The following is a 24,119-nucleotide window of genomic DNA, read 5'->3' on the forward strand; positions in this document are numbered from 1 at the left end:
ATGATGAATGCATTTAGATGAAATTTTTATGTCCCACACCACAGCTTAGCTGCAGCTCCATTTCTCTCCACCTTCCTATGCACCATGACCAAGCTGCAGTGTAGAAATGTAAAAAATGCCATAAAGTGAGATTTTAATTATGTTAAAAAAGGAAACAGTGCTCTGTACTTTAAAAAAGCAAAGTGCCTCTGGCCAGAATGGATACTTCCTGCATGGCAAAACGCAGCATTTCACCATGCACCAAGTGTGAATAAGCACTACTTGAGATAAAATCTCTCTAGAATTAAGTGAAATTGAACCTTTAAAACCTGTCACCAAAACAAAAATCCCCACTGGATGATTTCCCTGCACCTCCTGTTCCAGAGACAACTGTCAAAATGTGTTTTCTAGACTCACTTTCTATCCCAATGACACTAGTGCCAACTGCAGCCCAGACAGTAATAAAATTGGCTCTTTTCTACACTTTTTCTACTAAAAAAAAGTTTGGGCTGGAGCTGCACTGTAATGCGCTGCTGTAGCCGTCAACATATGACAGTAAAAGGGTTAAATGGCACATAAATGTTCAAATTAGATGGAGTACCAGCCTCCTTAAAGGAAACAATGTGGGTTTTGGGTCAGTTTTATATTATTGCTATTATTATTATTCTGTTTATACAGCCTTTGCGTGACAATTATTTCATACATAGCATGGGATTCCCAAAGCACTATGAGTTAGCTATGAAAGAAGAAAATGGTCGCACACCACCACGGAATCCAATGAAGAAAAGTTCTTTATTCACATAAGTGGTACACGGTACAGCAGGGTAGGACAGTAGACGTGTTTCACACGACGTGCTTGTTGACTACCAATGAGTTAAAGAGGAAGTAAACTGGCTGAAAAAAAATGTGAAAAAAAAAAACCTGTAAAGACAAAGGCATAATGAGCTAGTATGCATCGCATACTAGCTCACTAGCTCATTATAAAGTACTTACTTACGTACCTAAAAACGAAGCCCTCGCAGTGCCGACAGGACGGCCGACATGTTCGGCCGTCCTGCTTCCTGGATCGCGTCCTCCGGCCATCTGATTGGCCGGAGGCACGATTAAATCCCTCCCACGCATGTGCACGGGAGCGGCCGTTCATGGCACTGGGCTCTGAAGGAATGGCACGGGCGGCCGTTCCTTCAGAGCGCATGCGCCAATTAAGTCATCAGCTGCATGCACTGTAAATATCTCCTAAATGGTGCATGTTTAGGAGATATTTACAGCACCTATAGGTAAGCCTTAATATAGGCTTACCTATAGGTAAATGTCAACAAAGTGGGTTTACAACCACTTTAACTATGAGTTAGCTAGACAGAGAGCACAAAAGAACAGATTGCTTTGAGACTACTTTTGTCTAATTGAAACCTGGGCCACCGGATAAGGAAGGAGTCACTGTTGGGATCTGAGTTCTGTACACAGCGTGCTTCTTTCAATGATGCAACGCTTTACATAATCAGAGGGTACTAGATCATCATCTACTGGCTGGATTGAAGATCACATCATATTCGTATGCAATTATTCCTATTTACCTGACTGATTTAACATTTCTGTAGGAAAAGTATTGTTTGTTAAGATAACTCCTGCACGTTAGTAAATTGACCCCACCATAGGCGTGCGCACAGGGTGTGCCGGGTGTGCCTGGGCACACCCTAATCACCTAGGGCACATTAGCATTATCGCTCTGTTTGCCAGTGAGGAGATGGGAAAGATCTCCCTTGGAACTGCTCTGCCATAAGAGAAGTGCCACACACTTCTATTTCACTTTGCCAGCAGGGAGAGTAATGTACCGGGGCCATATACATGTAGGCAAACACATGCATGTGTATTTAAACTTTGGGGTGCACACCCTAATGCAATAGGCTGCGCACACCTATGGACCCCACTATTATAAAGAAACAGTTCTTGTTTGTTGCCCATGTCGCAAATATTGGTAAATAACAATATTGGTTAAAAAACTACTTTTAAATAAAAGGAATAGCTGGCATTAGTAATTTTGCCATAAATCATATGGCATGGAATCTCCTTTTTAAATAAACAAACATGTCATCACTGTTAATGTATAACGAATAGGAACCTGATTTGGATGTTACAGCTCATCTATTCTGTGTTCCTGGAAATTATTGCACAACTGCTGCCTGCTGGTAATTGTATACAGTAGAGCTATAGCACAAAATTATCTGGTGTAGTTCTCACACCTTTACACCCATTGACCAGTGTCATTTTTACCCTACTGCTTTGGGTCTGTTCTGCTGGACACCCCTAGATTTTGCTGCTTCCATAACGAGCAAATTCTGTCATTCCTCTCCTACATGTAAAAATCATAATTTTTTTTGCTAGAAAATGACTCAGAACCCCCAAACATTATCTATCTATCTATCTATCTATCTATCTATCTATCTATCTATCTATCTATCTATCTATCTATCTATCTATCTATCTATCTATCTATCTATCTATCTATCTATCTATCTATCTATCTATCTATCTATCTATCTATCTATCTATCTATCTATCTATCTATCTATCTATCTATCTATCTATCTATCTATCTATCTTTATATACAGTATATATATATTTTAGAGACCCTAGGAAATAAAGTGGTGATTATTGCAATTTTCTATGTCACACGGTATTTGCGCATCAATTTTTCAAACGTGATTTTTATTTTTTTTTAAAACACTTTATGAATTAAAGAAAAAAAAAAAAAAAAAAAAACAGGAAAGTTAGCCCATTTTTGTTCTATAATGTGAAAGATGATGTTACGCCGAGTAAACAGGTACCTAACATGTCATGCTTTAAAATTGCGCACACTTGCGGATTGGCCAAACTTTTGTACCTCAAAATCTCCATAGGCTACGCTTTAAAAAACACATTTTTTCAGGTTACCCGTTTAGAGTTACAGAGGAGGTATTGTGCTAGAATTATTGCTCTCACTCTACCATCCACGGCGATACCTCATATGGTGGTTTGAACGTTGTTTACATATGCGGATGCGACCTACGTATGCGTTCGCTTCTGCGTGCAAGCATGAGGGGACAGGGGCGCTTTAGTTTTTTTTTTATTATTGTTTATTTTATTTGAATTTTTTTTTATTTTTACACTTTGCCTTATTTTTTTCTTTTGATCACTTTTATTCCTATTACAAGGAATGTAAACATCCCATGTAAGGCCTCATGTACACTGGACGTTTGAAAACCTCTTCTGGACGCTGGAACTTGACAGCTAGACTAAAAAACATCTGTTTGACCACTTTTACATACCGTGTTTACCGGTGTTCATCAACGTTGGACGTTTAGAAATGTTTTTACAGATGTTGTTTTTAGGGACAAACAAGGCATTCTTTTGATAAAATTGCAAAAATTATTTTGCAAAAAAAATATCAAAACTAAAAAAGAAATTGTATTTCTTTTTGAATTATTTAGTGCTAGTTAAAAAAAAAAAAAAAGTACTGCTGTTAAAAGCATAATTGTTTCCTCATAACTGATCCTGTTTAAACTGAAACTAACATTAGGATTCCAGTAAAGAGAAAAAATATTAACCACTTAAGCCCCGGGAGAGTTTAACCCCTTCCTGACCAGGCCCTATTTTGCGATTCGGCACTCCATGACTTTAACGGACAATTGCGCGATCATGCCACGCTGTACCTGAACGAATTTAAAGTCCTTTTTTCCCCACAAACAGAGCTTTCTTTTGGTGGTATTTGATCACCTGTGCAATTGTTTGATCATAATGCGCTATAAACAAAAAAAGAGCAACAATTTTGCAAAAATAACAATATTTTTCACATTTTTTTATATGAAATTCCCCAAAAAAAATGTAAAAATCAAACTTTTTTAACATTTTTGGCCAATTTGTTTTCTGCTACATATGTTTGGTAAAAAAAATCGCAATAAGCATATTTTGATTGGTTTGCGCAAAAGTTATTGCGTTTACTAACTACGGATACGATTTTTGTTATTTTTATTTTATTTTTTTTCAACGAGTAATGGCGGCGACTTGCGATTTTTTTTGCGGGACTGCGACATTGTGGCGGACAGATCGGACCCTTGACTGACACTTTTGGGTGTACCAGTGACATTACTACAGTAATCTGTGCTATACATATGCACTGTTACTGTAAAAATGACACTGGCAGGGAAGGGGTTAACTTTATTGGAGAAGGAGGGGTTAAGTGTGTCCCTAGGGGCGTGTTTCTAACTGTGCAGGGATGTGGCTTGTATTGTAACAGCAGAGATCTACGGTCCTACATAGCAGGACCGTATGATCTCTGCTGTTACACAAGGGAGAATGACAGGCGGCATTGTTTACATTAGCCGCCTGCCTTTCTCCCTCTGTAACTGACGATCGCGAGTGACCGGCGGACATCGGGTCTGCCGGTCACTCGTGCGGAGGTGTCCGTGAACGAGCGGGGGCGGGAGCGCGCCTCCGGCAGCGCACGCTCGCCCCCTATTGGCTCACAGGCGAGTGATGTACCCATACATCACTTTGCCTGCACGGGGCTGACCGCCGCAGTATATGTACTTGCGGCGGTCGGCAAGCGGTTAACAAGCTTTATAGCACTTTTTTTTTTTAATGATGCTAAACATGGAATGGACAAAAGCAATAAAAACTAAAATAAGTTGAAATATTAGTAAGAAAAATAAATATAAATATTAAAAAAGATCAGGAAAAAAAATAGATGATAAGGGGAAAAAGGAGGTAATCAGAGTAAGGGATTCTGGCTGAGTTCACACTGTGTGCGTCACGGCTCGCAGCAGTGGGACCGGTGCGTCCCTGTTCACCGTTTCAGGTCCAAATTAGGTCTGAATTTGTGGCTGAATTCGGACCTGGAACGGAGCCACAGGCGCACAGGACTCTTCTGCAGTGCGCTCCGCAGCCTTGGAGATGTGCGAACCAGCTCCATTGAGAGTCGTTCACTGTCTTCTGTCATGCAAATTGGATGTGGGGAAACCCGCATCCAATTTGCAATTGTTTGAACCCATCCTTAAGGGGAACAAATTAAAAAAAAAAAGTATGGGGTTTCTGTTTTTTGCAGATTTATCGTAATAGTCACCACTCTCTCCTCTGCCCCCTCCTCTCGCTCACTGGAGCGCTGAGCTGTGGAGAGGATGGGAGCAGCCAGTTCAGGCTCTCAGCAGCTCACTGACAGGCTGAGCCGGGTGCCGGTCCAGGCATATGGGAAGATCCCGACCCTAGTGTTGAGATCTTGCCTGAGCCTGGACCGGCTCTGTGACGTCAGCAGACAGCAGACTGCACTCCTGTGATCCACAAGAGAAGTACAACCAAATGAGCTTTGGCTGTACTTTTCCTTTATCTTGTGAAGTTGCTTCAACTGACATCAAATGCAAATCAAAATGTATCCCTTTAATCTGCAGATGAATGAAACAGAGTGTTAATTTGTATCTTTCTATTTCTGGTTTGAATAATGTTTATAAAGTTACTTTGTGTCTCTCTGTCTCAGGTCTAATTGGTGTTTATAAACACTGTGTCAGACTGTTTTGTGTTTGTGTCAGACTGTTGTATTTACAAGTCAACTGCAGGCTGTTTCGGGAATGGCCAGCAAGTGGCAATGGGGCATAAGGACATTATTTACTACACATTTACTGTTCTGGAGCTTTTCTGGGGGCGTGTGTAGCATGCCCAGTGTCCAAAACTGGTTAAAGCGTATCTAAAACTAACACTTTTTTTTTTAGTTCAGGAAAGGGAAGGGTTAGAACCCCTCTAGTGATAACTAACGATCTACTGTATATAGAAGAATCAAGACCTCCTGCTGGGGATCCCTCTAGTGACAACTAAAGACCTATATAGAGGAATCTGGACCTTCTTTCTCCTGCTGGGGATCCCTCTAGTTATATCTAAAGATCTATATAGAGGAATCTGGACCTCCTTCCTTCTGCTGGGGATCCCTCTAGTGACAACTAAAGATCTATATAGAGGAATCTGTACCACCTTTCTCCTGCTGGGGATCCCTCTAGTTATATCTAAAGATCTATAGGGGAATCAGGACTCCCTGCTACTGGTTACCCCTCTAGTTATACCTAACAATCTATTTAGAGCAATCAGGACCTCCTTCCTCTTGCTGGTGATCCCTCCAGGGATATCTAAAGATCTATATAGAGGAATCAGGACCTCCTTCCTCTTGCTGGTGATCCCTACAGTGATATCTAAAGGTCTATATGGAGGAACCAGGACCTCCTGCTGGGGATCCCTCTTGTAATATCTAAAGATCTACAGTATATACAGGAATCAGGACTTCCTTCTGCTGGTTACCCCTCTAGTGATACCTAACAGTTTATAGAGGAATCAGGACCTCATTTTACTTGCTGGGGGGCCCTCTAGTAAAAGCTAATGATCTACGGTGTTTACTACTGTTGGGGAGAACACGGGGTACATCTGTTTCCTGGAATAGACCTTTCAAAATGTTTCCTGTTCCCAGGATAAGAGAGCACATAGTGATCTTTCTATGGACTAGTTTTCTCTTATCAACACCATTTTTTAAGTCAGTTCTCAAGAACTGAACACAGTATTAGTATTATAAATGAGATTGAACTAAACATCTATACAGGGGAATCAGGACCTCCCTTCTCCTGCTGGTGACCCCACTAGTGATAACTAAAGATTAGTGTTGAGCGAACACGGACTGTATTATTCGTGTTCGTACCGAATAATTGGATTTTTTGTACCCGAACACGGACACGGACACTTTACTGTATGTTCGGGTAAAAATCCGTGTTCGGTCGTTTTATTTCCGGGTTTTGCATGCTTTGGCGCTCTTTTCATGGCGGGCTTTCAACAGCCAATCAACAATCGTTTAACTGGTGTGCCTTAAGCCATCCCAGCCATGCCTGCAAATGTCTCAGTAGCTGTGATTGGCCGTCTGAAGCATGTGACCAAGTCTTTATAAGTTCGAGGCAGCCGCAGCGGCGTCATTATGCTGCTTAGATTCAGGGACAGAGCACACATCAACGTGCTGGCTGCTGATTAGGGAAAGATAGGCAGGAAAAAACCATTTGTGTCCGGATAGAATTGAGGGACAGGTCGGAGTGTTTAGGCAGGGCGAGTTGTAGGCATTTTAGGGATAGAGTCTGCTGAATTATAGGGTCAGTGTCTTCTACAAACTACAATCGATATTGCTGTGTGGGGGGTGGGGTGAATCTGCACTCAATCCTGATCTACGATCTCTTCTCAATCCTGTTAGGGACAGAGTCTGCTGAATTTTAGGGAAACTGTGTTCTACAAACTACAATCGATATTGCTGTGTGGTGTGGGATTGGAGATAGGCAGGTGTCAGTGATCCACATCCATTTTTCTGTGTGTGAGCTGCAGTGAACACAATCTTTTTGGGCTGCAGTGAACACAATCTTTTTGGGCTGCAGTGAACACAATCTTTTTGGGCTGCAGTGAACACAATCTTTTTGGGCTGCAGTGAACACAATCTTTTTGGGGTGCAGTGAACAAAATCTTTTTGGGGTGCAGTGAACACAATCCTTTTTGGTGTGCAGTGAACACAATCTTTGTGGGGTGCAGTGAACAAAATCCTTTGTGGGGTGCAGTGAACACAATCTTTTTGGGGTGCAGTGAACAAAATCCTTTTTGGGGTGCAGTGAACAACATCCTTTTTGGGGTGCAGTGAACACAATCTTTTTGGGGTGCAGTGAACAAAATCCTTTGTGGGGTGCAGTGAACACAATCTTTTTGGGGTGGAGTGAACAACATCCTTTTTGGGGTGCAGTGAACAAAATCCTTTTTGGGGTGCAGTGAACAAAATCATTTTTGGGGTGCAGTGAACACAATCTTTTTGGGGTGCAGTGAACACAATCTTTGTGGGGTGCAGTGAACACAATCTTTTTGGGGTGGAGTGAACAACATCCTTTTTGGGGTGCAGTGAACAACATCCTTTTTGGGGTGCAGTGAACACAATCTTTTTGGGGTGCAGTGAACACAATCTTTGTGGGGTACAGTGAACAGAATCTTTGTGGGGTGCAGTGAACACAATCTTTGGGGGGTACAGTGAACACAATCTTTGTGAGGTGCAGTGAACACAATCTTTGTGGGGTGCAGTGAACACAATCATTGTGGGGTGCAGTGAACTCAATCTTTGTGGGGTACAGTGAACACAATCTCATACTTCTGAAGGTTTGAGGGTGCTGCCTGTTCCATACTCCCCCTACTCCTCATCTAGCCTTTTAGGGGTACAAACAATAGTAATTGGGGCCTAGTGTGGTTGTGTACGTGTGATATACATACACTTTTTTGGGATCATATTTTCTATTCCGCTATTTAATCAAAAACCTTTGGGGATCAGTTAAATTGGGGGATAGTCTGTGTTGGTACGTGTGAGAGAGATCCACCTTTCCAAGTTGTTGGGGTTCATCTCATACTTCTGAAGGTTTGAGGGTGCTGCCTGTTCCATACTCCCCCTACTCCTAGCCTTTTAGGGGTACAAACAATAGTAATTGGGGCCTAGTGTGGTTGTGTACGTGTGATATACATACACTTTTTTGGGATCATATTTTCTATTCCGCTATTTAATCAAAAACCTTTGGGGATCAGTTAAATTGGGGGATAGTCTGTGTTGGTACGTGTGAGAGAGATCCACCTTTCCAAGTTGTTGGGGTTCATCTCATACTTCTGAAGGTTTGAGGGTGCTGCCTGTTCCATACTCCCCCCTACTCCTAGCCTTTTAGGGGTACAAACAATAGTAATTGGGGCCTAGTGTGGTTGTGTACGTGTGATATACATACACTTTTTTGGGATCATATTTTCTATTCCGCTATTTAATCAAAAACCTTTGGGGATCAGTTAAATTGGGGGATAGTCTGTGTTGGTACGTGTGAGAGAGATCCACCTTTCCAAGTTGTTGGGGTTCATCTCATACTTCTGAAGATTTGAGGGTGCTGCCTGTTCCATACCCCCCCTACTCCTCATCTAGCCTTTTAGGGGTACAAACAATAGTAATTGGGGCCTAGTGTGGTTGTGTACGTGCGAGATACATACACTTTTTTTGATCATATTTCCTATTCCGCTATTCAATAAAAACCTTTGAGGATCAATTGAATTGCGGGATAGTCTGTGTCGGTACGTGTGAGAGAGATCCACCTTTCCAAGTTGTTGGGGTTCATCTCATACTTCTGAAGGTTTGAGGGTGCTGCCTGTTCCATACTCCCCCTACTCCTCATCTAGCCTTTTAGGGGTACAAACAATAGTAATTGGGGCCCAGTGTGGTTGTGTACGTGTGATATACATACACTTTTTTTGGATCATATTTTCTATTCCGCTATTTAATTTAACTGGGCCTCCATGCGAGACCTGTGTGCCTTGTTGCGCTGTTTTGAGTACTCCACCAACATGGCCAGTGGCAATGACGCCGTTCTCAGCTTAACTATCCCACTTCTATGCCTCCTTGAAAAAACAATTCGGGCGATGATGGAAGAGGATGTGGCACAGGATGAGGAGGAGGAGGAGGATGAAGAGGTAACATTTCCAAGGCTTTCAGGGCAGTCATTCGCAAGGGGCTCCGAGGGTGGGTTCCTGCACACGCAAACGCCAGGGACGCAATTGTCCAGCAGGGGCACAGTTCTGGAGGATGAGGAGGATGAGGAGGAGGAGGAGCTGGAGGAGGAGATGGAACCATGTTCACAGCAGGGTGGCACCCAGGCCAGCTCATGGCCATCACTGGTGCGTGGCTGGGGGGATACAGAGGACACGGACGATACACCTCCCACAGAGGACAGCCTTTCGTTGCCTCTGGGCAGCCTGGCACACATGAGCGATTACATGCTGCAGTGTCTCCACAACGACCGCCGAGTTGCCCACATTCTAACTTGTGCTGATTACTGGGTGGCCACGCTGCTGGATCCCCGTTACAAGGACAACGTACCGTCCTTAATTCACTCACTGGAGCGCGATCGCAAGATGCGCGAGTACAAGCGCACGCTGGTAGACGCCATGCTGCTGGCATTCCCATCTGACAGCGGGGCCACAGTGGAAGCACAAGGCAGAGGAGGAGGAGGAGGAGGTCGCCAACGCAACCAGGGCACCGCCAGCACCTCAGAAGGCAGGGTTAGCATGGCCGAAATGTGGAAAAGCTTTGTCAGCACGCCACAACAAACAGCAGCACCAGCAGCTCAGATGGAACGTCTTAGCAGGAGGCAGCATTTTACCAACATGGTGGAGCAGTATGTGTGCACACGCCTACATGTAGTGAATGACGGGTCTGCCCCCTTCAACTTCTGGGTCTCCAAATTGGGCACATGGCTTGAGCTTGCCCTTTACGCCTTGGAGGTGCTGGCGTGCCCTGCAGCCAGTGTATTATCTGAACGGGTATTTAGCACGGCTGGGGGCGTTATAACAGACAAGCGCAGCCGCCTGTCCAGAGACAATGTGGACAAGCTCACGTTCATTAAAATGAACCAGGCATGGATCCCACGGGACTTTTCCGTACCTTATGCAGAATAGCAATGGATACCGACCTTACCCACCCATTGTTCCATTTTTGCTCTTTCTCACTCTTTTGGGGTGTACCCTCATTTAAAATTTTTGAAAAGAAGCAGTGTTGGCTACCTCGTCCTCCTCCTCAGGGCCAGATTAATGTAGGGGCTATTGGAGCTGCAGCTCCAGGCCCCTACCTTTTATATAGGCCCCGGGTTGGCCATATTCACTGTTACCGCTCTTCTGTCACTTGTAAACACAGAAGTCTGGCTTCTATGCTCGCTTCCCCAGGCAGCACCCTCAGAACCTCCCCACACAGCGTGAAGGCCGGACAAGGAGGGACAGTTGGCGATGCATGGATGTGTTTATGGGCTTCAGAGACAGCATCCCATGTTGAATTAGGCATGCATGGCTGCACCCTTCCTCCTCTGGGTGCATGGCAAGGCACGGCCCTTAAGGCCCTTCAAAATCCTCAGCACCAAGCCCATGATGCTGTTAATCCGGCCCTGGTCCTCCTCCACCGCCGCTTCCACCTACACCGCCCATAGGTGTGCGCAGCCTATTGCATTAAGGTGTGCACCCCAAAGTTGAAATACACATGCATGTGTTTGCCAGCAGGGAGAGTAATGTATCGGGGCCATGTACCTGTAGGCAAGGAGAAATAGAGCAGAGCAGGTCCCAGGGAGATCTTTCCCATCTCCTCACTGGCAATGCTATGTGCCCTAGGTGATTAGGGTGTGCCCAGGCACACCCAGCACACCCTGTGCGCACGCCTATGTCACCGCCACATCCACCACCACCTCAACCTCCCTCCTACTCCATATGGGCCTCGTCCTTCAGAGATGAAGAAGAACATTGTTTTATTTTTCTGTTTTTTTTTTGTTGTTTTAAGTTATTTCCCTATCCACATTTGTTTGCAGAGCACTTGCCATGCTCTTAATTACGTTTTGCTGCCATTTGCAGCACTCTAGCCCTTTCCTTTGGTGTTTTAGAGCCATTTTAGTGCCTTAAAGTTCGGGTCCCCATTGACTTCAATGGGGTTCGGTGTCCGGGAAAAGTTCGGTAAAAGTCCGGGACACGGACCCGGACTTTTTTTTAAAGTTCGGCCGAACCCGTCGAACACGGACATCTAGGTGTTCGCTCAACCCTACTAAAGATCTATACAGAGGATTCAGGACCTCCTTCCTTCTGCTGGGGATCCCTCTAGTGATAGCTAAAGATCTATACAGAGGATTCAGGACCTCCTTCCTTCTGCTGGTGATCCATCTAGCTCAGCCTTTTTCAACCAGGGTGCCATGGCACCCTGGGATGCCTTCTGAATTCTTCATGGTTGCCTTGGCAAAATGCCTACAAAATGCCATAAATTGCTCAAACATTGTCAACAAGTCAGTAAGTGAATCAAGTTTGCCTTTTTGTCACACAAAGCCCCAGTTTTTTATAGTATAGCATTACAACCTTGGGCACCCTGTGGGCCAGTGACTGGCATCCTAACAACCGATGATGTCATGGGTTGATACGGAGTACATCAGACGTCAGAACAGCATCCTCGCTTCGCCCTCCCTGTCCCTCTCTGTCAGGCCTGGGGTAATTTTAGCTGAGTGAGGGAGAATAGCTGACAGAGAAGAGAAACACTAGAATACTTATTGGTACCAATGTGCAAAGATGGGGAAATTAAACACTTTAATTTTGGGTGACCCATAAGTATGGATGCTGCTGCAATATGTAAAAATATTTGTTTAGTTTTTTACATTTTAGAATGGGGCGCCTCGAGATTGTGCAGGAATTTTTAATAGGGTGCCTTGGCTGAGAAACACTGCTCTAGATACACTGAATAGCTATATCTATCAATAGTTTTGCATTTGGCCAGGGTCAGTGTCACTACATGAGGCGATACCTGGACCCTATAGAGGTTGCACAGGCAGTCCAACTCCTCCAGGATGGCACATCAATACGTGCCATTGCCAGAAGGTTTTCTGTGTCTTCCAACACAGTCTCAAGAGCATGGAGGAGATTCCAGGAGACAGGCAATTACTCTAGGAGAGCTGGACAGGGCCATAGAAAGCCCTTAACCCATCAGCAGGACCGGTATCTGATCCTTTGTGCAAGAAGGAACAGGATGAGCACTGCCAGAGCCCTACAAAATGACCTCCAGCTGGCCACTGATGTGAATGTCTCTGACCAAACAATCAGAAACAGACTTCATAAAGGTGACCTGAGGGCCCGATGTCCTCTAGTGGGCTCTGTGCTCAATGCCCAGCACTGTGGATTTCGTTTGGCATTTGCCATTGAACACCAGAATTGGCAGGTCTACAACTGGCCCCCTGTGCTTTTCACAGATAAGAGCAGGATCATCCTGAGCACACGTGACAGACGTGAAAGGGTTTGGAGAAGTCATGGAGAACGTTATGCTGCCTGTATCATCGTTCAGCATGACCGGTTTGGTGGTGGGTCAGTGATGGTCTGGGGAGGCATATCCATGGAGGGACGAACAGACCTCTACAGGCTAGACAATGGCATCCTGACTGCCATTAGGTATCGGGATAAAATCCTTGGACCCATTGTCAGACCCTATGCTGGGTGCAGTGGGTCCTAGGCTCCTCCTGGTGCACAACAATGCCTGGTCTCATGTGGTGAAAGCATGCAGCCAGTTCCTGGAGGATAAAAGAATTAATACCATTGAATGGCCCCCACGCTTGCCTGATCTAAATCCAATTGGACATCTCTGGGACATTATGTTTCGGTCCATCTGATGCTGCCAGGTTGCACCTCAGTCTGTTCAGGAGCTCAGTGATGCCCTGGTCCAGATCTGGGAGTAAATACCCCAGGACACCACCCATCGTCTCATTAGGAGCATTCCCCGACATTTTAAGACATGCATACAAACAAGTGGGGGCCATACAAACTGAGTACCATTTTGAGTTACTGTAATGAAATTTCAGCAAAATGGACTACCCTGCTGCATCATTTTTAAATTTTGATTTTCGGGGTGTCTTTAAATTCAGGCCTCTGTAAGTTGATCATTTTCATTTCCATCAAACAATGTGGCATCCTTTTGTTCCTAACACATTACCCAGTCCATATCAGTATAGATATCCAGCATGAGATTTTTCTACATTAAGATCTGATGGGTTTTCAAAGTGTTTCTTGAATTTTTTTGATCAGTGTATATCTAAAAATCTATATCGCGGAATCATAACCTCCTTCCTGTTGATAGTGATCCTTCTAGTGATGCACCCCATAAGTTCCCAATAAGTGCAAAAGTCTGATGTTTTAGTGGAGCATATGTTGCAGAGCGTCCTATGCAGTATATCATATATCAGGTGTAAGGGGGGGGGGGGGCGTAAAGCAGCTGGACGAAGTTGGACAGATACACAGAGGGCCGGGACAGAAATAGCCGCTCTGCGCAGATCCAGGAATCAGACTACAAGGGAACCCTGCTGTTCCTGTACTACCAGCCTGAGTTTTAAAGCTGAACTCCAGGAATGATTTTTATTGCATTGGCTATTGGTTCAGCTTGGCACAGTGTAAGTTTGCATATCTCATCCCTGATGGTCTGAGGAAGTTAACAGTCACTGTGGTAGTCAACGCTACTACAATGATAGTCGCAATCTATGTAGCATTAGACTTTAAGGAAAACTTTTTCTGAAAGAAACTCAAGTTTGACCAATCTAGTCATGATGTTGTTCCTTAGGCTTTTTATACTATTTGCTGTGGGAATGCATTATTAATCCCAAAAATGGGTCTAATATTGTATTTCCTATAATCGTCAATGCCATCTAGTGGCCATAATGTGACGTTTTGCTTAAAAACCACATCAGCAAAATAAAGCATGAAGGCCACTAGATAGAGCTGATGAACATATGAAAAACACATATTAGGCACATTATGGGGATTATTTGTGATGACTGTGTGACTGCTACGGCATTTGCACAGCTAATTTTATAAATAAACCTCTGGGTCCTGGTCCTGACCCTGCACTCATTTTAGATCAATGACACGAGATGTATTGATACTCCTGAATCAGAATAAAGTCAGAGCAATTGGCATTTTCAAAAGCAGGGGTTAGCTATGACAGTAGGTATATATATATATATATATATATATATACATACACACATATATATATATATATATATATATATATATATATATATACATACACACACACACACACATATATCTATACACTGAAGAAATTACACTTTGCTACAATGTAAGGTAGTGAGTGTACAGTTTGTATAACAGTGTAAATTTGCTGTCCCCTCAAAATAACTCAATACACAGCCATTAATGTCTAAACTGCTGGCAACAAAAGTGAGTACACTGCTAAGTGAAAATGTCCAAATTGGGCGCAATTAGCCATTTTCCCTTCCAGGTGTCATGTGACTAATTTTTTTAGGTCTCAGGTGTGAATGGGGAGCATGTGTGTTAAATTTGGTGTTATCGCTCTCACTCTCTCAAACTGGTCACTGGAAGTTCAACATGGCACCTCATGGCAAAGAACTCTCTGAGGATCTGAAAAAAAAGAATTGTTGCTCTACAAAAAGATAGCCTAGGCTATAAGAAGATTGCCAAGACCCTGAAACTGAGCTGCAGCACGGTGGCCAAGACCATACAGCGGTTAAACAGGACAGGTTCCACTCAGAACAGGCCTCGCCATGGTCAACCAAAGAAGTTGAGTGCACGTGCTCAGCGTAATATCCAGAGGTTGTCTTTGGGAAATAGATGAATTAGTGCTGCCAGTATAGCTGTAGAGGTTGAAGGGGTGGGGGGTCAGCCTGTCAGTGCTCAGACCATACGCCGCACACTGCATCAAATTGGTCTGCATGGCTGTCGTCCCAGAAGGAAGCCTTTTCTAAAGATGATACACAAGAAAGACCGCAAACAGTTTGCTGAAGACAAGGCTAAGGAAATGGATTACTGGAACAATGTCCTGTGGTCTGATGAGACCAAGATAAACTTATTTGGTTCAGATGGTGTCAAACGTGTGTGGCGGCAACCAGGTGAGGAATACAAAGACAAGTGTGTCTTGCATACAGTCAAGCATGGTGGTGGGAGTGTCATGGTCTGGGGCTGCATGAGTGCTGCCGGCACTGGGGAGCTACAGTTCATTGAGGGAACCATGAATGCCAACATGTACTGTGACATACTGAAGCAGAGCATGATCCCCTCCCTTCAGAGACTGGGCCACAGGGCAGTATTCCAACATGATAACGACCCCAAACACACCTCAAAGACGACTACTGCCTTGCTAAAGAAGCTGAGGGTAAAGGTGATGGACTGGCCAAGCATGTCTCCAGACCTAAACCCTATTGAGCATCTGTGGGGCATCCTCAAACGGAAGCTGGAGCGCAAGGTCTCCAACATCCACCAGCTCCGTGATGTCGTCATAGAGGAGTGGAAGAGAACTCTGTGGCAACCTGTGGTGAAGCTCTGGTGAACTCCATGCCCAAGAGGGTTAAGGCAGTGCTGAAAAATAATGGTGGCCGCACAAAATATTGGCACTTTGGGCCCATTTTGGACATTTTCACTTAGGGGTGTACTCACTTTTGTTGCCAGTGGTTTAGACATTAATGGCTGAGTGTTGAGTTATTTTGAGGGGACAGCAAATTTACACTGTTATACAAGCTGTACACTCACTACTTTACATTGTAGCAAAGTGTCATTTCTTCAGTGTTGTCACATGAAAAGGTATAATAAAATATTTACAAAAATGTAAGGGGTGTACTCACTTTTGTGACATATTGTATATATATTTATCTCATGGGCGATACTACAGGGGTTGCCATTGCGACCCGGCCCCATGCTTCAGGGAGCCTGTGCAGCGGGTCCCCTCTATACTTGGACTGGACAGGGGGCATATAGAGGAGTTGATGCCCTCCATGTTTCTCCTGCAGCCGCTAAATTCCTGCTTTTCCTCCCCTCCCTCCCGCATGCATTCAGCAGCTGCAGGAGGAACATGGAGGGCATCGGCTCCTCTATATGTCATCACTCCTGTCCAGCTTGCTTCTGCTGCCCACGGCCTCTGCTGTCTTCTGCCCCCCCTCCTGGCCCCCCTGTGATTCTCCCAGGCAAGTTCTGTATCCCCCCCCCCCCCCCCCCCCACACACACACTCTCCTCCTCTTCTCCAGTCCCTGTGCTCTTTTTCGGTCCCCCATTTCCTGATCTCCGGTCCCATGCTCTCGAGCCCCCTTCTCCTTTCCCTGTGCTCTCCCCCTCCCCTCCCTTTTCTCCAGTCTTAATGCTCTTCTGTGATCCCTCCTGTACTGCCTGCTGCCCCGGACCTCCACCGCAGCAATACTAGGTTCCCCCCTGCCCTCTCCCGCTGGCTGCTGCAAGAAATGTGTCAGGATGGAGAGGCCCCTTTACCGGCCCCTTCCTTATCAGAAATGACAAAGTCAACGATTAGTACCAATCCCCGACTCTGTTCATTTATAACTGAACTGTAGTAAACTGTGTTTACTATGCTTCACTCTATGAATGGACAGGAAGCTTTAACAGAGCTTTTCTTGTCCATTCATTCGGTGCAGCTGAGTCTACAGAGATGAAGATTAAGGGCTGTGTCCTCAATCTCCTTTCTCTGTCTCAAAGGCGAAACATCAGATGTCTGTTTAGACCCCTGATATCTTACCATAGCCCCCAACGGGGCGCATAAAAATATTGTAAAAAAAAATATTGTGGGGGAAAAAAAATGGTAACAAAAAAATAAAAAAACTACTAACATCAATGGTGGAACTACCAGGGTCACAAAGGATGCACTTACGACCAGACTCAGGCCAGTTAAATTCCTCCATCCCAAACTCGCTCATCTATGTCTTTATGGACCTTGCTTTGTGCACTGGTGCGCAGTCATGTTGGAACAGGAAGGGGCCAACCCCAAACTGTTCCCACAAAGATGGGAGCATAAAATTGTCCAAAATGTCTTGGTATGCTGACGCCTTAAGAGTTCCCTTCACTGGAACTAAGGGGCCAAGCCCAACCCCTGAAAAACAACCCCACACCATAATCCCCCCTCCACCAAATGATTTGAAGGGGTGGCTCAATACTTTTGGCAATATAGTGTGGATGAGCGAGTTTGGGGTGGAGGAACTTGACTGACCTGCACAGAGCCCTGACCTCAACCTGATAGAACACCTTTGGGATGAATTAAAGTGGGGACTGCGAACCAGGCCTGCTCATCCAACATCAGTGACTGACCTCACAAATGCTCTTCTGGAAGAAGGGTCAAACGTTCCCATAGACACACTCCTAAACCTTGTGGAGAGCCTTCCCAGAAGAGTTGAAGCTGTTATAGCTGCAAAGGGTGGGCCAACTCAATATTGAACCCTACAGACTAAGACTGGGATGCCATTAAAGTTCATGTGCGTGTAAAGGCAGGTGTGACAATATAGTGTATATGTATATAAATATGTATACATTTTTGAAATGTGACTATAAGGTATTTTAAGATTTTCAGTCAGTAGATATTATAGGTTATTAGTTACTGTTATGATTGCTGAAAGTAATTTTCTCACAGTATCTCACAGCATGAGCCATTGAGAGCTCCCTCTAGTGGCTGATCTACAAATGTTTATAAACTTAAAGTGGATCTTCACCCTCAAAAACATTCTCTCTCCTCTTCACGCCTCCTCCGGTCCTCTACACAGATAAGACTTTTTTTTTTTTCTTTATTACCTTTATACGTTTTAGAGAATTTGTCCAGCCTGCCCCTTCTTTGCACGTCACTGGCCTAGACGAATGACTTGCACTATGTTTCCTATTCTTCCTATCCCAGGGGGGGCTATATTCTTTCATTCAGCAAAGGAGTGGGGAGTGGGTCTAGCGGCGTGTCATCAGGAGGCACGCAGGCTGAACCAGGAGCAGCCTTGCAATGACGTCCCACCAAAACATGGTGGCGTGGGACTGAGCGGTGCCAGAACAGAAGAGGATCTCAGCAGGACAACGCTGGGTGGGTAAAAATCTGAAATGCGCATAATAACACACCACCAGGTAAGCAGGGGTTTTTAAAGGGGGGGGAGGGGATGAAAATCCACTTTAAAGTGTATCTAAACCCAGCTCAATTTTCAGGCTTTTTCACTTTCATTGTTGGTCCTGCCAGCAACACAATTTCTGCCCTAGGGTGACATTGCTCTCTCACTATAATGTATCTATGTAGCAGCAGTGCTTTCAGCCTACGACAGGCCCTGTGTTAAAGCTACAAAACACCTCCACCACTCCTCATCACCATAACATAAGTGGGGGGGGGGGTCTTCTGTAGTCCTCAGAGATAACTGGGAACAATGTAACGGATAACAGTCAGCACACAAAATGATCATCTCCAATGAACAGATGCAACAAAACATTTAAAAATTGTAGTTTTATCAGACCAAATGGGAACAAATAAGAGATTATCTTTCTAAGAAGTTAAAATGTACTTTAAATCAATCACAGCCAAAAAGAGAAATTGACCGCACTCAGGAATTGATAAAAATTGAAGTATTTAATTCCTCATCAAGGATTAATACAGACAGTACATCACAGGGACATGCGACTGGTTGACGCGTTTCACGATTCTGAAGATCGCTTACTCATAACCACATGTGGTTCAGAATCGTGAAACGCGTCAACCAGTCGCATGTCCCTGTGATGTACTGTCTGTATTAATCCTTGATGAGGAATTAAATACTTTGATTTTTATCAATTCCTGAGTGCGGTCAATTTCTCTTTTTGGCTGTGAAGTATTTGGATGACGGGTCCGACTCGCACCGAAATGCTTTGCCTCACTTGAGCGGCTTTTCTTTGTTAGTATCATTGTACTTTAAATCAATCATTCCTTCCCTCTTTCTTTCTTTCTTTCTTTCTTTCTTTTTTTCTTTCTTCCTTTCTTTCTTTCTTTCTTTCTTTCTTTCTTTCTTTCTTTCTTTCTTTCTTTCTTTCTTTCTTTCTTTCTTTCTTCCTTCCTTCCTTCTTTCTTTCTTCCTTCCACCTTTCTTCCTTCTTTCTTTCTTTCTTCCCCCTTTCTTTCTTTCTTCCTTCAATCCCACTTTCTTTCTTTCTCTTTCTTTCTTTCTCTCTTTCTTTCTTTCTCTCTTTCTTTCTTTCTTTCTTTCTTTCTTTCTTTCTCTTTCTTTCTCTTTCTTTCTTTCTTTCTTTCTTTCTTTCTTTCTTTCTTTCTTTCTTTCTTTCTTTCTTTCTTTCTTCCTTCAATCCCACTTTCTTTCTTTTTCTTTCTTTCTTTCTTTCTTTCTTTCTTTCTCTCTTTCTTTCTTTCTTTCTTTCTTTCTTTCTTTCTTTCTTTCTTTCTTTCTTTCTTTCTTTCTTTCTTTCTTTCTTTCTTTCTTTCTTTCTTTCTTTCTTCTTTCCCCCTTTCTTTCTTCCTTTCCTCTTTCTTTCTTCCCCCTTTCTTTCTTCTTTCCCTCTTTCTTTCTTTCTTTCTTACTTTCTTGAATGCTAAACCTTTTCTAGACAAACTTCAGATAGGAAATAAATGTGGATACCCTTTCCTTTCCCTTCCCTATTGTGTGATTTCTTTCTAAATAATATGAACGCTAAACCTTTTCTAGACAGACACATTTTAGATAGGGAATGAATATGGAAACAATTTTGCACCTCAATACAATGTAGCCACCAATATATAGAAGTAAGAGACAGCAGGACAGGCACTAACCTGGTCGATGCAGTTAATCTTCTCGGCTGGGTACACCCCATAGCCGCAGCGGGCACAGGGCACAACGTTCATGGTGAATTGGGTGGTAGGGGGAACAGAGTAGCAGGGAAAGTTGTAGGTCCAGGCAGCGCAGGGTGGCTGACAGCTGAGATCAGCTCTCGTTATGTCCCAGTTTGTCTCTGACCTTCGTGCAGAGTCAGATGTGTCCACTTCTTAAATCTGGCAGCTATGAAGAGGTTCTATTTATGTTCTCCTGTGACGAGGCAGCTAAACGTTTTATAAGGGGTGGAGGGGGACACCTCATTACTGATGGCTAATTCTAAAAACGAGAGTGAAGTCACCCAGATATGTAACAAAAGTAGACAGAGCTGTCTGTAATGATATGATTGTATCTTCCATCGTCATGTCCCCAAGCAGGTGGAAGGTGGTTCTGATTCCCCAATATATTGCAGATCCAGTGCTGGCCCAAGACATTGTGCTGCCTGGGTCCAAGAAAAAAATGCTGCCCCCCAACCCCCACCAAACAAATCACGCCCACCAAAAGGCCCCCATATCCATTACTTTATATCATGATAATTAAAACTAAAATTACATTTATCAGGAAGTCAGATTTACATGCAACAGCATCTTGTCTATATGGAAAATTTGTAAGGGGCTGCATTGTGGGGGGAGGGTTAAACTTTATAAAAAAAAAAACAGTAATACCTTTATTATTATTATTATTCAGAATTTCTATAGCGCCAGCAGTTTACGCAGCGCTTTACAATGTTAGAGGGAGACAATACAGTTACAATACAATAAAATACAAGAGGATTAAGAGGGCCCTGCTCAGAAAAGCTTACAATCTAATAGGGTGGGGCAGGTGGTACAAGAGGTTGTAAAAGTAGGGAATGAGCTGATGGAAGATTAGTTGGCGGTGTGATAGGCTTCCCTGAAGAGAGGAGTTTTCAGGGATCGCCTGAAAGCAGCTAGAATAGGAGATAGCCGTACAGGTTGAGGTAGAGCATTCCAGAGGATGGGAGAGGCCCTGGAGAAATCCTGGAGACGAGCATGGGAGGAGGAGACAAGGGAGCTTGAGAGTAGGAGGTCTTGAGAGGAGCGGAGAGGACGGTTTGGGTGATATTTGGAGATAAGATTGGTAATGTAGCTCGGGGCAGAGTTGTGAATGGCTTTGTATGTTGTGGTTAGTATTTTGAATTGAATTTGCTGGGCAATCAGAAGCCAGTGTAGGGATTGGCAGAGAGGGGAGGCAGACACTGATCGGTTGGTAAGGTGGATAAGCCTGGCAGCAGCATTCATGACAGACTGAAGAGGGGATAGCCTATGAAGTGGTAGGCCTAAGAGAAGGGAGTTGCAGTAGTCGAGGCGAGAAATAACAAGGGAGTGAATGAGTAACTTGGTGGTTTCAGTTGTTGAAAAGGGGCGAATTTTTCAGATGTTGCGGAGGTGAAGTCTACAAGTTTTTGACAATGATTGGATTTGGGGCTGAAGGGAAAGATCAGAGTCTAGGATTACACCTAGTACCCTGGCATGAGGGGAGGGATTGATGGTTGCATAACTAGTTTTGATAGAAAAGTCATGGAAGGGGGCACGGGGGGGAAATTACCAGCTCAGTTTTAGAGAGATTTAGTTTGAGGAAGTGGTACGACATCCATGTTGATATGTCAGTAAGTAAGTTAGCAATGCAAGAGGAGACTGAAGGAGTGAGGTGAGGAGTAGACAGATAGATTTGAGTGTCATTGGCGTAGAGATGGTATTGGAAACCGTGGGCGGTTATCAAGTGACCGAGGGAGGCGGTGTAGATAGAGAAGAGGAGGGGTCCAAGAACAGAGCCTTGGGGAACCCCCACAGAAAGGGGCAATGGGGAGGAGGAGGTAGAGTTGTGGGTAACACTGAAGGAGCGCTGTGATAGGTAGGAAGAGAACCAAGATAGAGCAGAATCTTGGAGGCCAAGGGAACGGAGTTTATTAAGAAGGAGCGGGTGGTCAACAGTGTCAAAGGCCACAGAGAGGTCAAGTAGTAAGAGTATGGAGTAGTGGCCATTGGTTTTGGCAGTTAGTAGATCATTGGTGAGTTTTAGTAAGGCAGTTTCTATTAAATATAAAATGTAAAATTTTTTATATATATACTGTTATCTTCTTCCATAACTCACCACCGGACAGGCCACCAAACTCCCACTGTCACTCCTGTGTCTGCCGTGGCCACCGCCCTAGAAGATCCAGCCTGCCCCGCATGAGATGGAGTGCCATGATGTCTGACGTCAATGCGTACACCAAAATCACACGAGGGACGTTCCCTGGAGGAGACGCTCCCCCTCCTCATACTCATCAGTGTGCACTACGGCGGCAGTATGAGATGGGGAAATGCTGCCCATAACACGCCGCAAACTGATTACACACAAAACTGCCGGAAAACAAATCTTGGGAGTCAATTTGCTGCCCCTCTCCAAGTTCTGCCTGGGTCCAATGGACCCAGCGGGACCCATGGTAGGGCTGGCCCTGTGTAGATTTTTAGGTATCATTAGAAGGGATAATATATCCACTATTATACATGACAGCTTCCCACTGTCAATGGCTGTTAAAGAGGCCGGTGAATGCAGGCACCACTGAGTCTTTATCAACCAGTGGCATCATCGGACTCATTCACTTACATGACCGGGAATCCCCAGCCATCTGATCAAAACAGCGGGGATAGTTTCATAAAAGAAAACGGTATGGGGGTTCAACAGATTAATACTTGGCCCTTTAGGTCTGACACAAATTTTAAGGGGGACTTCAGGTCAGATATAAAAGTTTAAGGGGACTCTATGGAAAAAAAAATACCCCCTAAAAGAGAAGGGGGACCCCCTCCCAATTCTATACCAGACAATTCATGTCTGGTATGGATTTTAAGTGGGAATCCAGTGCAAAAAAAAAAGCATGAGGTCCCTCCCAAAACCATATGGTCATTGACCATATTTGGTCAAAGTATCAAGGGATTCCAATGATGTCGTTGACCATATATGGTCATATTCATATTGTTTATAACAGCCTGGATCTGCCAGACCTGTCATTCCATGAGAGTGAAGGGATAAGGCATAAGAACAGACATGTATTGGTAGCTGGCAGGTTTTCTTTGATGGGTCATTGGGCTTCTGGCATTGAGGGGATGTGGCCTAGTATGGATCCCTCCCCTTTTCTGGCCTGTCAGGCTGCATGCTCAAAAAGGGTCTAGTGTGAATTTTTGGGGAGACGTCATAGTTTTTTTGTTTCATTTTTGCATGGTGTTTCCCCTTAATATTCCCTAAAGGGTCTGGTATAGAATCTTGGGGGGGCTTCATGACATTTTTTTCTTTTTTTTTTTTATGGGATCCCCCTTAACATTTTTACCAGTTATTACTAAAGGGATCTCCAGCAGAAGGAAGGAGGACCTGATTCTTCTGTATAGATCTTTAGTTATATCAATAGAGGGGTCACCAGCAGGCAGAAGGTGGCCTTAAATCCTCTATATAGATTGATAGTAATCACTCGACAAATCACTGTTGTGGAAAGGAGGTCCTGATCCCCCTATATAGATCTTTAATTATCACTAGAGGGGTCACCAGCAGGAGAAAGGAGGTCCTAATTCCTCTTTATACATCTTTGGTGCCAGTTCACACTGGTGAGATGTGGGAAACCTGCGAATCCACTGCGGGTTCCCGCATCGCATCTGACCCACTGGCAGTTCACACTGCCATATGTGAACTGCTGGGAGTGTCAATGCAAGGTAATGACACCCCCAGATTAGTTTGCATATCACAGTGCAAACTGTCAATTTAGACAGGAATCGGATCGCATAGGTGTGAACACCCATGCGATACAATTTTGTTGCGGATCAAAAAAAGGGTCCTGCATGACTTTGGTCCTAATGCGATGCAAATTCAGCCATACAATCTAGTATAAAATCCTGGGGGGGCCTCATGACTTGACATTTTTTTCTTTTTTTTTTTACAGGATCCCCTTAATATTTCTACCAGTTATTACTAAAGGGATCTCCAG

The 24,119-nt window shown here is 44.2% G+C and overlaps 1 protein-coding gene across 1 annotated transcript in view; it reads right to left on the reverse strand.

Moving 5' to 3' along the window:
* Window positions 1-20,334, reverse strand: part of NRAP (nebulin related anchoring protein) — a 148,958-nt gene extending 128,624 nt beyond the window's left edge. The window contains exon 1 of the mRNA XM_082268043.1: window positions 20,104-20,334. Within this exon, the coding sequence (XP_082124169.1) occupies window positions 20,104-20,175 (72 nt within the window). The 5' untranslated portion in view covers window positions 20,176-20,334. The remainder of the gene's footprint in view (window positions 1-20,103) is intronic.
* Window positions 20,335-24,119: the final 3,785 nt, after the last annotated feature.

This window comes from Pelophylax lessonae (assembly GCF_965119305.1).
Source record: "Pelophylax lessonae genome assembly, chromosome: 9".
NCBI lineage: Eukaryota > Metazoa > Chordata > Amphibia > Anura > Ranidae > Pelophylax > Pelophylax lessonae.